Here is a 13277-nt window from a genome sequence, read left to right as displayed (position 1 = left end):
CTTTGTTTACGTCCCGTTGGTTAGCTGACAGCTGTTGTAGCGCTTTGCGCACACTCACAGTCTCTCATGCATGCCTCTGGTGGTTATTTGGACCTACTCAAACGTTAAACTGATCCTTTTGAATGCCGTGGATGGGATGTTTCATTGAATGAGGGGGACCCGCTAGATGCCGACAGGAGGATGAACTCCATCACCGGTCGGGTGCTCTCCATCCCCGCCGCCTCTGTCACCAACTCTGGAGCCTCTTCCTCCAGAGCCCTACATGTAGAGCTCACATCCCAGCAGGTAAATACAAAGCCTCTGAGATACTGTCACTGCAGCCTGCTTCCACATTACCCCTAGAATAGCTGGAGTCATTCGCTCCAGAGTGTTGTGAAGTTCTTTACAGTGCCAGTGAAACACGACAGGCCCGTCAGTTAGGCTAGTTGGCTAACAGCTGCTAGCATGCAGTTAGCTATCTCACTGGAAATTTAAGGAGCTGAACTGACACCCCTAACCCTTAAAACCAGCCAGGCTGACGTTAGGCATTGTTGAGCCCGGTCTTTTCTGTGTGCTGTCATGTTTTAGGTGTATAAAATTCACAGTGTGTAATTTTGTACGGAGCTGCTATGCTATTGCTAATGGTAACTTGGCGTCATGTCAGTATGCAGGTGACAGCTCACATGAAGGCAGACGTTAGCATATGTCATCACTGTCATAATTAATTCAGTATTAACTATCATTTTAGGATTTTACAGATAATAAATTAACGCCCTGGTCCTTAGATAAGTGCTCTAAAATCGTCTATCTGTGTGTTCAGTCATTCTTTAGTAAAGAAGGTGTTAAAAGTTGTCAGCTGCAGCTCATTCATTTGGGAACAGACCTCATAGTGTAACTCAACATCAAACCAAAGCCACGAAGAAATGAAACAGACCTCGTGTGTTTTGTGTCGTCTTGGTGGGCTGACAATCATGTGATTGTCATTATATTGTTTCATTATATCACTACAAGAGCCATCATGCATTCTGCACTAATGCTGTCAGAGTTTTCTTAACTTAGATACCTCTTTGACACTACTGGTTTTAAACCAATTCAGTCTCTGCCACTTTAATGATCTACAGCAGGGCTTCTCAACCTTTTCAGCCAGTCCAGCGACCCTCAAAATAAAGGTGCCAGGGACCGGGAACTCTCACTGTACCTGAAGGTGGTTGAACACAAGATCGCCCGTGAGGGGGGATAAATGGGAGAGCTTTCTGGGGCCCAACCAAACTGGGGGCCAGCAAAATCATGGTCCATTGTAAAGTTAAGCTGCAGTATTTTATATTTAACCTGAATAATAACCACTCTTATCAAAGAAACAAATATCTTTTTTATTCATTTGTGTAGTAATTAGTAATCTTGAAAATATAAATCACTTTTCTTAAAAACAGACTTAAAATGGATTAATAATGGCAACAATGATGGATAGGGTGGTGAAATCCAATCTTAAAAGTAGCAAAAATGGTTTAGAAGTGTAAAAAAATAAATTAAAGTGGCAAAAAAATCACCCAAAATTGGCAAAAATGGGTTAAAGTGGCAAAAATGGGCATATAAAGTGTTAAAAGAGGATTAAAAAGTGGCTGAAATTGATTTTAGGTGACAAAAAATAGATGGAAATGTGGTTAATTAGGATGAAAAATTGCTATAAACTGGCATCAAAGGGTTTACTGAGGCAGACATTGGCTGAAATGGGTTAAACTGGAAAAACTATCATATCAAATAGTGAAAATTGGTTAAAAAGGGCATAAAAACTGGTAAAGAGGGGATAATAGTTGCAATAATGTGTCAACAGAGGCAACAATATACAGAAACTGGCAATAATTGGTTTAGAAGTCGCAAGAACAGGCAGAAAAAGTGGTGGAAAGGGTTTAAAATTTGACAAAAATGTGTTTTGAGTGGCAAAAATATGCTAGAATTGGTGGGAAAAGTGATGAAAATGGTTTGAAATTTTAATTTAATTTCAAAGAAAAAAATCATAGTTTCTTTAAGGCCCGGAGACCCCCTCTCAGTGTCTCGTGACCCCCAGTGGGGTCCCGACCCCAAGGTTGAGAACCCCTGATGTATAATATGAAAAAGTACTTCCATCACTATTTTTCTCTGTGCACAAGGGATAAGGCTAAAAGGGCAGTATCCGATGCTTGTGATCTTGAGGCCCTCAGGTGGCACTACCCTCAAAACAGGCATGATTCTGTACTGGAAATCACTGCCTGAGCTCAGGAACACTTCCAGAAATGGTTGTCTGTCAGCACAGTTCACTGTGACATCCAGGAAGTGCAAGTTGGAGCTGTTTCTTGAAAAGAAGAAGCCATGTGTGAACACAATCCAGAAATGCTGCCGTCTTCTTTGGGCCATCACTTATTTTAAGTGACAGAGGCAAAATGGAAAACTGTTCTGTGGTCAGATGAATCAAAATTTGAAATTCATTTTTCTAATCATAGATGCAGTCTGCTGTGGACTTAAAAGGAAAGGGACCACTCGGCTTGTTATCAGAGCAAAATTTAAAAGCCTGCCTCCCTGATGATATAGGGTTGCATTAGTGCTTATGGCGTGGGCAGCTTACACATCAGGGAAGGCACTATCAATGCTGAAAAGTACATAGAAGTTTTAGAGCAACGTATGACAGCATCGAGACAGCCTCACTTTCAGGGCATAATCTATAAACCACTGATTATAATTTGCTATGGCTCTTTAATATAGAATTTGTTGTTGTAAGTAAAAGTTAGAATTAATCCATGTAAGTTCAGAAACTGTATTGTCCATGTCACTCAGTCATTTTCTTTAACATCTGTCCAGTTTAGGCCTTTGACAGTTGATGAAGGTCTCCGTTTATACTCAAACTCTCTGTTTAGTCTTTAATATGTTAGATATCCTTTCTAAAAGATGACGTTGTTTTAGCCACTGATTTATGCTCAGTCTATGAGTGAATCTTTTAATGTTTTTCCACGACAAAGGAATTATTATTTTTTATACAAAGATGCAAAAATAGCAAGCTAAGATCAATAAATGTTTGGTCATTTTTGGTATATTTATGCTTCTCCAAATATATGCCCAACAGAAAATGAAAAAGTACTGAAGCTGAAAGAAACTACACCTACTTTATTTGGCAGGTGCAAAAGAGAATCCATGAATGAATTAGTACCTGAATGTTAGGAATACTTCCATGCGCTTAAGACAGCATATGGGAATTTGCCTTCAACTTTGATCAATGAAATTAACATTTGGTACCCTGAACTAAGTACGTTGTTGTCACAGAGTGGAAACTTATTACATCCTCAGACTTTCTTGTAGTGTGATGTATTTGCAGTAGAGAACCTGTATGGTTTGTTGCATCTACATAGTAAAGGTGTGGTGGTTAGCTTTAGTAAACAGTGAAACTGTGTCCACCTCAATTAGGGCTGCTAAATGAAGTACAGTTTCACCATGATCAGACATTTCTTGTTCCTCTTCTCTATTTTGAGCATGCTGATAAAAGATCAAGTTGATAAATCATCACAAAAAGCAGTAAACATCAGTAGCTACCATGTTAATCAGAAAACAAACAGGACATGATTGAGAAGTAGTTGAAGATAGAGCTCCGTGTGAATGAAGTTCCCCATCATGCCCTCAGGCAGCGTGTTAGGTGTTCTGTTGTGTTAGGATGTTGTACAGTGATCCCTACTGGGGTTCATTTGCTTATATGTGGGGTGGATTGTTGTTGTTTTTGATGTGAGCCACCATAGACTGAGTGAAGTTATCCACTGAGTTACAGTTCCTGCCTGTGACTTTAGGTTCTCTGTAAGGTTGCATCGTGTGTGTTCTTGATCAGTATGTATTACCTCGCTATGAGGGTGAGGTAGAAGTTACTGATGCTCTATTATATTGTAAAATATTTACCGCTCTTAAAGTGTAGTTTAACTTCATATAATGTGGATCAATATAGACACTTTTGTATTAGTGTTAAATTTGCTCAGTATGAGTTTAGTTAACACTGTCAGTTTTACTGTGTATTTTTACTATTTTAGAGCTGTGACTTTACCTGAACAACCTGGTTAGAGATCTGTTCTCTTATTGTTCTTGCCAATAAAAAAAAAAATCCTATTTTACTTTACAACTCTGCAGAAGCTACTCAGTACTTCAATGCTTAAAATAACATTTAAATTGAGTACATTTTACTTTAGCTTGAGTAGATTTATAGAACAGAACTTTTACTTAAGTGAATTTTAACAAATTAACTGTACTTTTACTTGAGTACAATAGTGAAATGTACTTTTTTCCACCTCTGGGATGACTTTTGCACTATGCAGAATAGAGGTGGGAGAAAAAAATCAATTCTTAGATGCATCGTGATGTGGAGATAGAAGATTCTGAATTGATATATAAAAGCCCAATAATCAATAATCACTAATAATTTAAATGTTTAATACTGTGGAATAGCAGGAACAAAAAAGTGGAACTCCGACACACAGCACATAACAACAAGAATGAGATTGCCAGTTGTTACCAGCTGTGAAAAAGGACATTTATATGTTTGGAATTCCAGATATGTTACAAGGAAAGGATGCTGCTACCTTTGGTTCAGTGCAGTTGTAAATTTCCAGTTTACACACATCTTTTATAAGAGGATAGAGGACATTGAATTTATCTCTTTTCTTCTGAACACAATGTAATTATGTTTGACACAGTGAGAACAACAGAAATGTAAAAAAAAGTGCATCGAAAGGCCCCAAAATCGATTAAGAATCTAATCGTAGCCCTATGAATCGTAATCCCATCCTGAGGTGCCTAAAGAGTCCCACCTATAATGCAGAAGCACCATTAATCTAAAAAAAGGAAAAACTTTATTTTTCAGTAAAAAGTTATTTCAAAACCAGTAATGTAAAAACAGAAATATAAGATACACTTCGAAGCTGTCATTATTCTCTGCATTTTCTGACAGCCAAGCAAGCAGACTTATCTTACTGTTGATGTATTATATCAACATTGCAATCTCAAATCGCAAATCCTAACATTGTCCAGTATTATCTAATCTACTCACAGTTGCACATTACCAGGCCCTACTTTAAAGTTTATAAGATGCCCCACCTCTTTGAACAACATATGAAGGTGTTTTTATTGTGCAAGTACTGATACAGAACACATACAGTTAGCTTAATGTATTTGTGTATGTTATCAGAGGTAATTTCTCCATATTGTACTCTCGTTCTTCCATTCTAAAAGACAGAGGAATAATCACATCATCCTCTCTGAGTTGTAATGGATGACACTCATACATTTTTAATCTCTGAATCGCTCTGATAATCAGGATTAGTGTCTTGTTACTTTGGAAAATACTGGTCTGACTGAAGGCACCGAAAGTCACACTTAGAATTCAAGCACAATATCACAGGGGGCTATGAATAAGGTGGATAAGAAAAATATCTACCCTGCTTTAATAACAGTAAAAATAAATAGATTATTGATGTATCATCAGCTCTCACAATCCCCCTTTCTCTCTGTCTATAGAAAGTATGTTTACAGTTTTTTGAATAGAGTGAATAGTCATACCAATACATGCAGAAAGCAACAAAACATTCCCTTTATTGCAGTAAAAATAGAGCACTTTTCATGTAAACATGCCATATCTTCACACTTCATATGCACCATGCAATCATTTGAGCTGTGAGATGGTGCCCTGGATACACAGGCCATGCATTCACAACATTTAGCCACTAAATCAGCCGCAAGAAGGAGGTTGGGTAAGACCTCAGAGTGAAACAGAAGCACTTCTGCTGTTTGATGTTATTTGAGTTTAGGGCAGACGACTTTACACATGCACTGTGTAAATATGACCAGCAGCAGAAACAAACAGCAGCTGCAAAATCTGCATAAAGCTCATCTGCACTTTCTTTTGTGTTTTTTTTGCAAGTCATATTGTTATTACAGTATTGAATATTACATTGTCCTCATTTTGTACAAGCCTATTTCTTACACAAGCAGTTACATCCTGGACTCTGCTGTCATGCTGAGTGTTGCTTTGAGGTTGATAGTGTAGGTGTCACTGACACAGCATGAAGCTCAGCAACAGCCTCTCTTTGGCCTTAAATGCCAAACTTAGCAGTGGCAAATGAATAAAGAGTGCAAGCTCATTCATACTGGTCCTGCACTTTTAGGCTAATTGACCCTTGTCCCCTGTTGTAGTGCTTTATTAGATAGACTTTTTGATGAATCCGTCAGTGTGGGTGTCAGGTCAAACTTTGTCATCGATTTACTTCATTGACTAAAGTTAACATGCCCTAACTTTTCAAAATAAAATGCTTCTTTTATAGTTTTCAAGGTTGATGTGAATTTCAGACATGGTTGTAGCTTTACATGTAAGGCCCTTTAAGAATCACTGTATCCATTTAGAAAAGAGAAGTCAAATGATTCAGTTTAAGTTCGCAAATATTCATTAAGAAAATGTCTGAAGCTGTTCAAAAACAATAAAAATTACTGGGTCCTTTCAATGAATTTCAGTCTACTTCCTAGTATAACATAACCATGCCCGTTTCATTTGGATAAACTGATAGAGGAAAATGTTCCTTGACATTTTTGTGTGAAGTCTCCTCCAGATTTTATTTTAATTTTGTTTTTCCCATCATCCTTCTCTGTCTCCATGATGAAACATTTTCTTAGCCATGTTTTTCCCTGGATAATGTGAAAGAGATGCCAAGAGATAGACTCGGGAGTGATGATTTGTGTGACTTTTTTTTTTTTAACTAAGGGTCGTGTATTATGTGCTCATAAACCTTTGAAAATTAGGATTATGTGCTAAAACCAACTTATAGCCACACACTTAAAGCCCATAAACTGTGCTTGCTTTGGTCTATGGCTGTAAAATATCACAGGACTGTGGACCATCGACTCCTGTTAGAGTAGCATCATGTGCCAATATCACATCACAACAGAACTTGACCATTTCTGTCAGTAGTGGCGTTTTGATTTCTAAACTTATGTGCTGATGTAAATGCTATAATTTTGCCTTAATCAGCAATACCTTGCACATTTAAAGTTTGACTTCTAAACTGACAGAGGTCTATGAGTCTGTGCTAGAAATCTGTTACAGTGTGTAATAATGTTAAATATCCATGAGTAAAGCCCTCTGTGTATACCTGAATTGTCATTTCAGTGCAAAACTTGTGCACATTTTCTTTTTCATGAGGATATTTTCTAGGGCTGACAGCCTCAAGTCGATTGGTTGATTAATTGGTCAATGACCTCATGTCCGACCAAAATCAAATTGGTCAATCACATGTGCTACTTTAACTGGAAGAATCCATTTTTTGCAGGGGTGAGAAGGGCGACATCATGTGTTTTTATTTTTTCAGTCATCTAGTGTTACAAAATATAATTTTCAAAAAAAATAACTATGAATATAACTATTCAGATACAATTTACTGGTGCCTTTAAGGGTAATTAATTATGGGTTAAATACCCAGAAAGTCCATCCCACAACCAATCGATTAATTGATGGTCTGGTGTGATTTTAGGCGATCATTTTTTTCTTTGGTTGACTACAGCACTAATATTTTCAGAAATCCTCTATCTGCCTGGCTATACTCATTACATTGTTTATTAAGAAGGTCTAAGAGATGTTTATCTCCCCTTTTGTGGTGTTTGGTCTTAGTTGATACATAAAGGTACTCATCTGCCATTTTATTAAGTACACCTTACCTCCAATTTCCACATACAGCGACCGTGCTGCGATCAGCTGGTGAATTGTTCTGCGGAGCACATCGCTCCCTCTCTAAGAAGGTTAGTGGGTGATGGAGCTACAACGGCGCCATTGATGAGGAAAAGTTAACTTTTAGCCAAAGAAGACATTTAACCAAAGTATATTGTAGAATTTAACATAAAACCACAGATCCTTTAAGCAAACAATAACCTTTTAACTTCCTAATGTACTCCCAGTACAGTAGTGGCAGAAGCAATAATATCATGGACTATTACCGGAAATGATTCTAAATTAACCCCAAAGGGTAAAATAGTCCCCAGTCGTCCTATGTAGAAATTGTGGGTTACTCATACTGGGTTGGACTCTTTTGTTTTCAGATCTGCCCTAAACCTTTGTAGCATGAATTCAACAAAATGCTGGAAACATGCCTCAGAGATTTTGGTCCATATTGACTGATATGATTTGAACTATGTGGCATGGTGTGTTATCCTGGTGGAAGTAGCCATCAAAAGATGGGTACACTGTGGTCATAAAGGGATGGGCATAGTCAGCAACAATACTTGCGTGGGTTTGGCCTTTCAGTGGTGCTCAGATGGTACTGAAGCCTGCAAAGTGTGAGAAAATATCCCCCCACAACATTACACCATCACTACCAGCCTGAGCTGTTGATACAAGGCAGGATGTATCTATTCTTTTGTGTTGTTTACACCAAACTCTAACCTTACCATCCAAGTTTACCACAGAGACTCTTTACATTTGGCCCCTTTTCTTCAATCTTCAGTCGTCCAGCTTTGGTGAAACTGTGACAGGAGTGGTATGGTCTTTTGCTGCTGTAGCCATCTGCTTCAAGCTGCTTCTGCTGTTCAGAGATGTTCTTTTGCACAACTCTGTTATATGAGTGGCTATTTGAGTTATTGTTGTTTGTCTATGAGCTATCCAGTCTGGCCATTCTCCTCTGACCTCAGCCATAAACAAGGCTTTGGCCCAGAGAACTGCTGCACACAAGACATTTTCTCTTTAATTCACCTGAAAAAACAGACATACAACCCCAGTTCCAGAAATGTTTGGGCCTTGTTTAAATGATAAATAATACAGAATACAATAATTTTCAAATCTCATAAACCCATATTTTACAGACAGTAGAACTTAAATAACATACCAGCTGCTAAAATTGAAACATTTCACCATTTAATGAAGATATATTAGCTTATTTTGAATTTGATGCAGCAGAATTTGATGTTTACAATGGTGTAACATCATCTCTTCTTTCAACAACAGCCTCTAAACGTTTGGGAAGTGAGGGGATCAGTTGTAGGAGTTTTGGGAGAGGAGTGCTGTCCCATTCTTGTCTTATGTAGGATTCTAGCTGCTTGACAGTCCTGAGTCTTCATTGCCTGATTTTTTGTTTTATGGTGCACCAAATGTTTTCTGTTGGTGAAAGGTTTTGACTGCTATTTCAGCACCTGAACTCTTCTACTGCAAAACCACGTGCCACATGTAGTTTAGCATTTTCTTAAATAGTCAAGGCATTCCCTGAAAGAGATGTCTGGATGGAAGCTTAGTGCCAGGCTGTTGGCACTAATGCAACCCATACCATCAGAGACACATCCTTTTAAACTGTGTGCTAATAACAAGCTGGATGGTTCCTCTCCTTTAGTCTCTGGATGCCTAAATGGATTTCAAATTTTGACCACAGAACAGTTTTCTATTTTGCCTCAGTCCATTTTAAATGGGCTTTGGCTAGGAGAAGAGAGTGGTATTTCTGTATCGTGTTCACATATGACTTCTTCTTTGCATATGACTTCTTCTTGCTCTAACTTGCATTTGTGGATGACACAATGCACTGTGTTGACAGACAATGATTTCTGCAAGTGTTTCTGGGCCCATGCAGTGATTTCCAATTGAATCATGCCTGTTTTTAGTGCAGAATCCACTGTAGATGTGGGATATTCAAAGTAAGATTGGTCCACAATTTTTAGATGCAGTTCTTTGAAGATTTGTGAACCTCCTCCCCATCTTTGCTTTTTGGACACTCTGCTTCTCTTAACTGTTGCTTATGCCCAGTCATGTCACTGGGTGGTTGCCAACCACCTTTAGTAGTTACAAAATTCTCCAGCTGTTTTCCATCACCACTGCTTGCTTTTCCAGTTTTGAAGCCTTGTCCCTACTTTTTTGAGATGTGTTGCTGCCATCAAGGTTATTCTAGTTAACTAAAACTAACTAAATAACTATAACTAAAATTCAACAATCATTTTAGTTAAATGAAACTAAATGAAAACTAAGCTTTACCGAGAAAAAACAAAACAAAACAAAACAAAAAAAATGGAAAGTAACTAGAACTGTATAGTGCACTTACAAAACTAACTAAAATAAAATAGAAATGGAGACAAAATATCCTTAGTTTTAGTCTTTGACACAAACAGACTGACTGGTGCCTACACACAAGTCTGGGGAGTGTAACATGGCCTGATCTGACTTAAGACTTCACATAGTGGTAGTTTTATGTCTGGAGTTGTATTCAAACATTGTCATTAAGTAGGCTAAATAAAATGATAAGTGAAGAATAGCCTGTTTTAATTTGTTTTAAAAAATGTATGAAAATGTATGATGCTCACTCAGCCCTGACATCTATCTGTAAAAAACTAACACTAAAACTAATAAAAACTAAACTAAAACGAAGCATTTTTGCACAATTAAAAACTAAAACTAACTGACTAAACAGCAGTCAAAACTAATATAAACTAAAATCGAACACAGAAAGTGAAAATAAAATAAAAATAAAAACTAATGAAAATTACGAAACTATTATAACCTTTGCTTCCATCGTTTTCAAAATAATTTCCAGGAAATGGTGAAAGGTCTCAGTCTCAACATCTGATGTGTTTGTTCTATAGTGAATAAATTATGGGCAGTTTGTGAAATGGTAAGACATCACTCAAGACATCAGCCCATCAACATGAATTGGCCTAAACCATTTAATGAGCTGATGTTTATCTGTTGTGCCATTTTGATTTAATGCTGGTGAGTATTACACATCAGTACTGATTCAGAGAGGATGTTTTTGATTTGATGGAGGAAGTCATCTGTTTCACCTGACAAACTCTGATTAGTTTGTATTAAGGCTGAACGATTTGTGGAAGTAGTCCAATTGCAGTTTTTTCCTGCAATATTGCAATTGTGATTTCATATGCAATCATTGAGGTTCCTCATTTTATGTGTTGTTAGACAAACATAAGCAAGAAATCATTCAATATTATAACAAGCACAAAATGAGATAAGTAAAACTAGGAATAAAGAAATTAAGAAAAACAATATCTTTCTGTGATTTTGGCTCTTTTGGCCAATTTGATATTAATTGCTTTATTGAAGGGGATTATCATCTCTCATATTATTCTCATTTTAATGAAGAAAAATAAATACATGGACAAGAAAAGTTGGACTTTTGTTTAAAAAAACAAACAACAAAAGACACTTGAATGTATGAATAATGTGCAAAGCAATACTACACTGTGATTTGAAAATCGCAGCATGACAAATTGAGATTTAATCTAATTTTCGATTAATTGCTCATCCCTAGTTTGCATGGTTGAATGTGAAATACAACTGCCAGGTAATGTAAACAAGTAATATAAAAAACAGTGATTTTGGAATTTCACAGCAGGCTAAATTGTTACTATAAACATCAGCATTGGTTTCAGCCTTCAGAATTAGTAAACTGTATTATTAATGTCTGTTTACCTTCAGGCGGCCATGACCAAGGGTTTCAGAAGCTCACCAGCCCAGCTTGTATAGAAGCTATTTCTTTTGTTTGCCCTGCTCAGATACTCCTCTGAGACTCTGGTTGCCAAATGTATTTGACAGTAAAGCTTATTGTAGATGGTAGTGATTATGCACATAATTCATACACTGCATGGTCTTAACGTTATTGTAAACTCAGCTGCAAGTTGATCAGGTACAGCTGGCTGAAACAAAAATATTTCAAGGTATTCGAAGGTGGACTTCATAATAGAAATACCAACAAACAAAAAAATCCAAAATGCCTGTGTGCAGACCTGAGACTTTGAAGTCTAATAACAAAAACATTAAAACATTTAAAATGATATTAATATTGATTTTTGTTAATAAGTTTGATCAAATTCATCTTTCCCCAGCTGCTGTAAGCTGTTAAGGACATCTGATGTCTGTATATTTGAAATGTAACCAGAGCAGAGGGCTTGTGACCAGAGTATTAATATGTCACATTCCTTTATTAGATCTTTTTGATCACATTATGACAGCTGGCAGCTACAAGTGGTCCTAACTTTGATCTTTGGCTGACATTGTAGTCTTTAATACAACTTCTGATGCTGGCCTAATTTTACATTAGAGCTACCAACTCTCCGCAGCAGCTTTACTTTACAAATGCACTTAAACCCATTTCTCTCCGCCTGTGGTCCACATTAGCCACATACAGAATGGGCATGTTTAAAGGAGGGGGATAGAAGTCCCCCTCCGAACAATCAGTGTTTTTGTTAGAGGCCTTAATCTTATAGGGAAACCCATGACTTAGATTTAGTCACAGTATGGCTGCAGGACAGAGGCCAGGCCTGTTGGTCCAGAAAGAAGTTGTGCTGTGGTGACTCGTCTGAATGAAAACACTAACTCTCTCTGTGCCTCTTGAGTCTCCAAAAATGCACTTTTTTTTTTTGTAAAAGTAGGTCCTAGAATGAGTAAGCCATGAAGATGTCATATTTCAGAGTTTTTTTTTTTTTTTGAGATTCTCTCATGATCACATTTTTCTCATGCCTTTGTTTGTCTTAACTTTGCACCACTGGTGTGCTGCCTCTTAGTTGAACTGATAAGGTGACATGGCCTGTGCATTGTACAGAATCTAATAATTTCTCATGTAACACTCTACAGAGGCAACAGTAAAATGTATTGCAGTTTTTGGAATACTTTAACAAAAGACAAATGGATTTTTTTCTCTTTTAAGTTTGTGGAAAGTACATGGTAAAAAAGCACATCCATCAACACTTGCATGATGTCTTGTATTTTTAAGGATGAAGAACTGTATGATATATATCTTCAGTCTTATTTTTTTGCGTAAAGCTGCTGTAGTTAAAAGAGGGAGCAATACCCAAGGGTTTACTCACACTGATCAATCCGTACCGTGCCTAAGCACACCTAAGCATCAAAGTCCAGTGTGTCTGACCAGTGTCAGTGCTCTATCCCAGGGATTTTCAAGCTTTTTTTTGCCAAAGGCACACCTGAGATCATGCCAAAATCTCAAGGCACACCATCTCCATATCCATGCAAAATTGCCTCTTTAAATTTTCTTACAGTATCTTTAGTTTATGTACAGTTGTAGTGAGAATGTGTGGTTGCCCAAATCCCCAACACTACACCATTTGGGAACAACTGAATTGCACAAATATGCTAAAATGTATATTTTTGCATCAGCCCTTTTCACAGTTCTTATTCAAATCTACTGTAGCAAATCCAAAACTTTTTGTTCCTGTTACAAGTCATTTTTACACCAAATTATTAGAAAAACATGAAGTAAGAAAACAATAGTAATACTACAGAAAATGATAGTTTTCTAAGAGGTTGT

General features: G+C 37.2%; 1 protein-coding gene across 1 annotated transcript in view; it reads left to right on the top strand.

Moving 5' to 3' along the window:
* The window catches only part of uvrag (UV radiation resistance associated gene), a 198115-nt gene continuing 184838 nt past the window's right edge, over positions 1–13277 (top strand). The window contains exon 1 of the mRNA XM_041801333.1: positions 1–285. Within this exon, the coding sequence (XP_041657267.1) occupies positions 181–285 (105 nt within the window). The 5' untranslated portion in view covers positions 1–180. The remainder of the gene's footprint in view (positions 286–13277) is intronic.

This window comes from Cheilinus undulatus, linkage group 12 (genome assembly GCF_018320785.1).
Source record: "Cheilinus undulatus linkage group 12, ASM1832078v1, whole genome shotgun sequence".
Classification (NCBI taxonomy): domain Eukaryota; kingdom Metazoa; phylum Chordata; class Actinopteri; order Labriformes; family Labridae; genus Cheilinus; species Cheilinus undulatus.
This window is presented reverse-complemented; position numbering and strand designations above follow the sequence as displayed.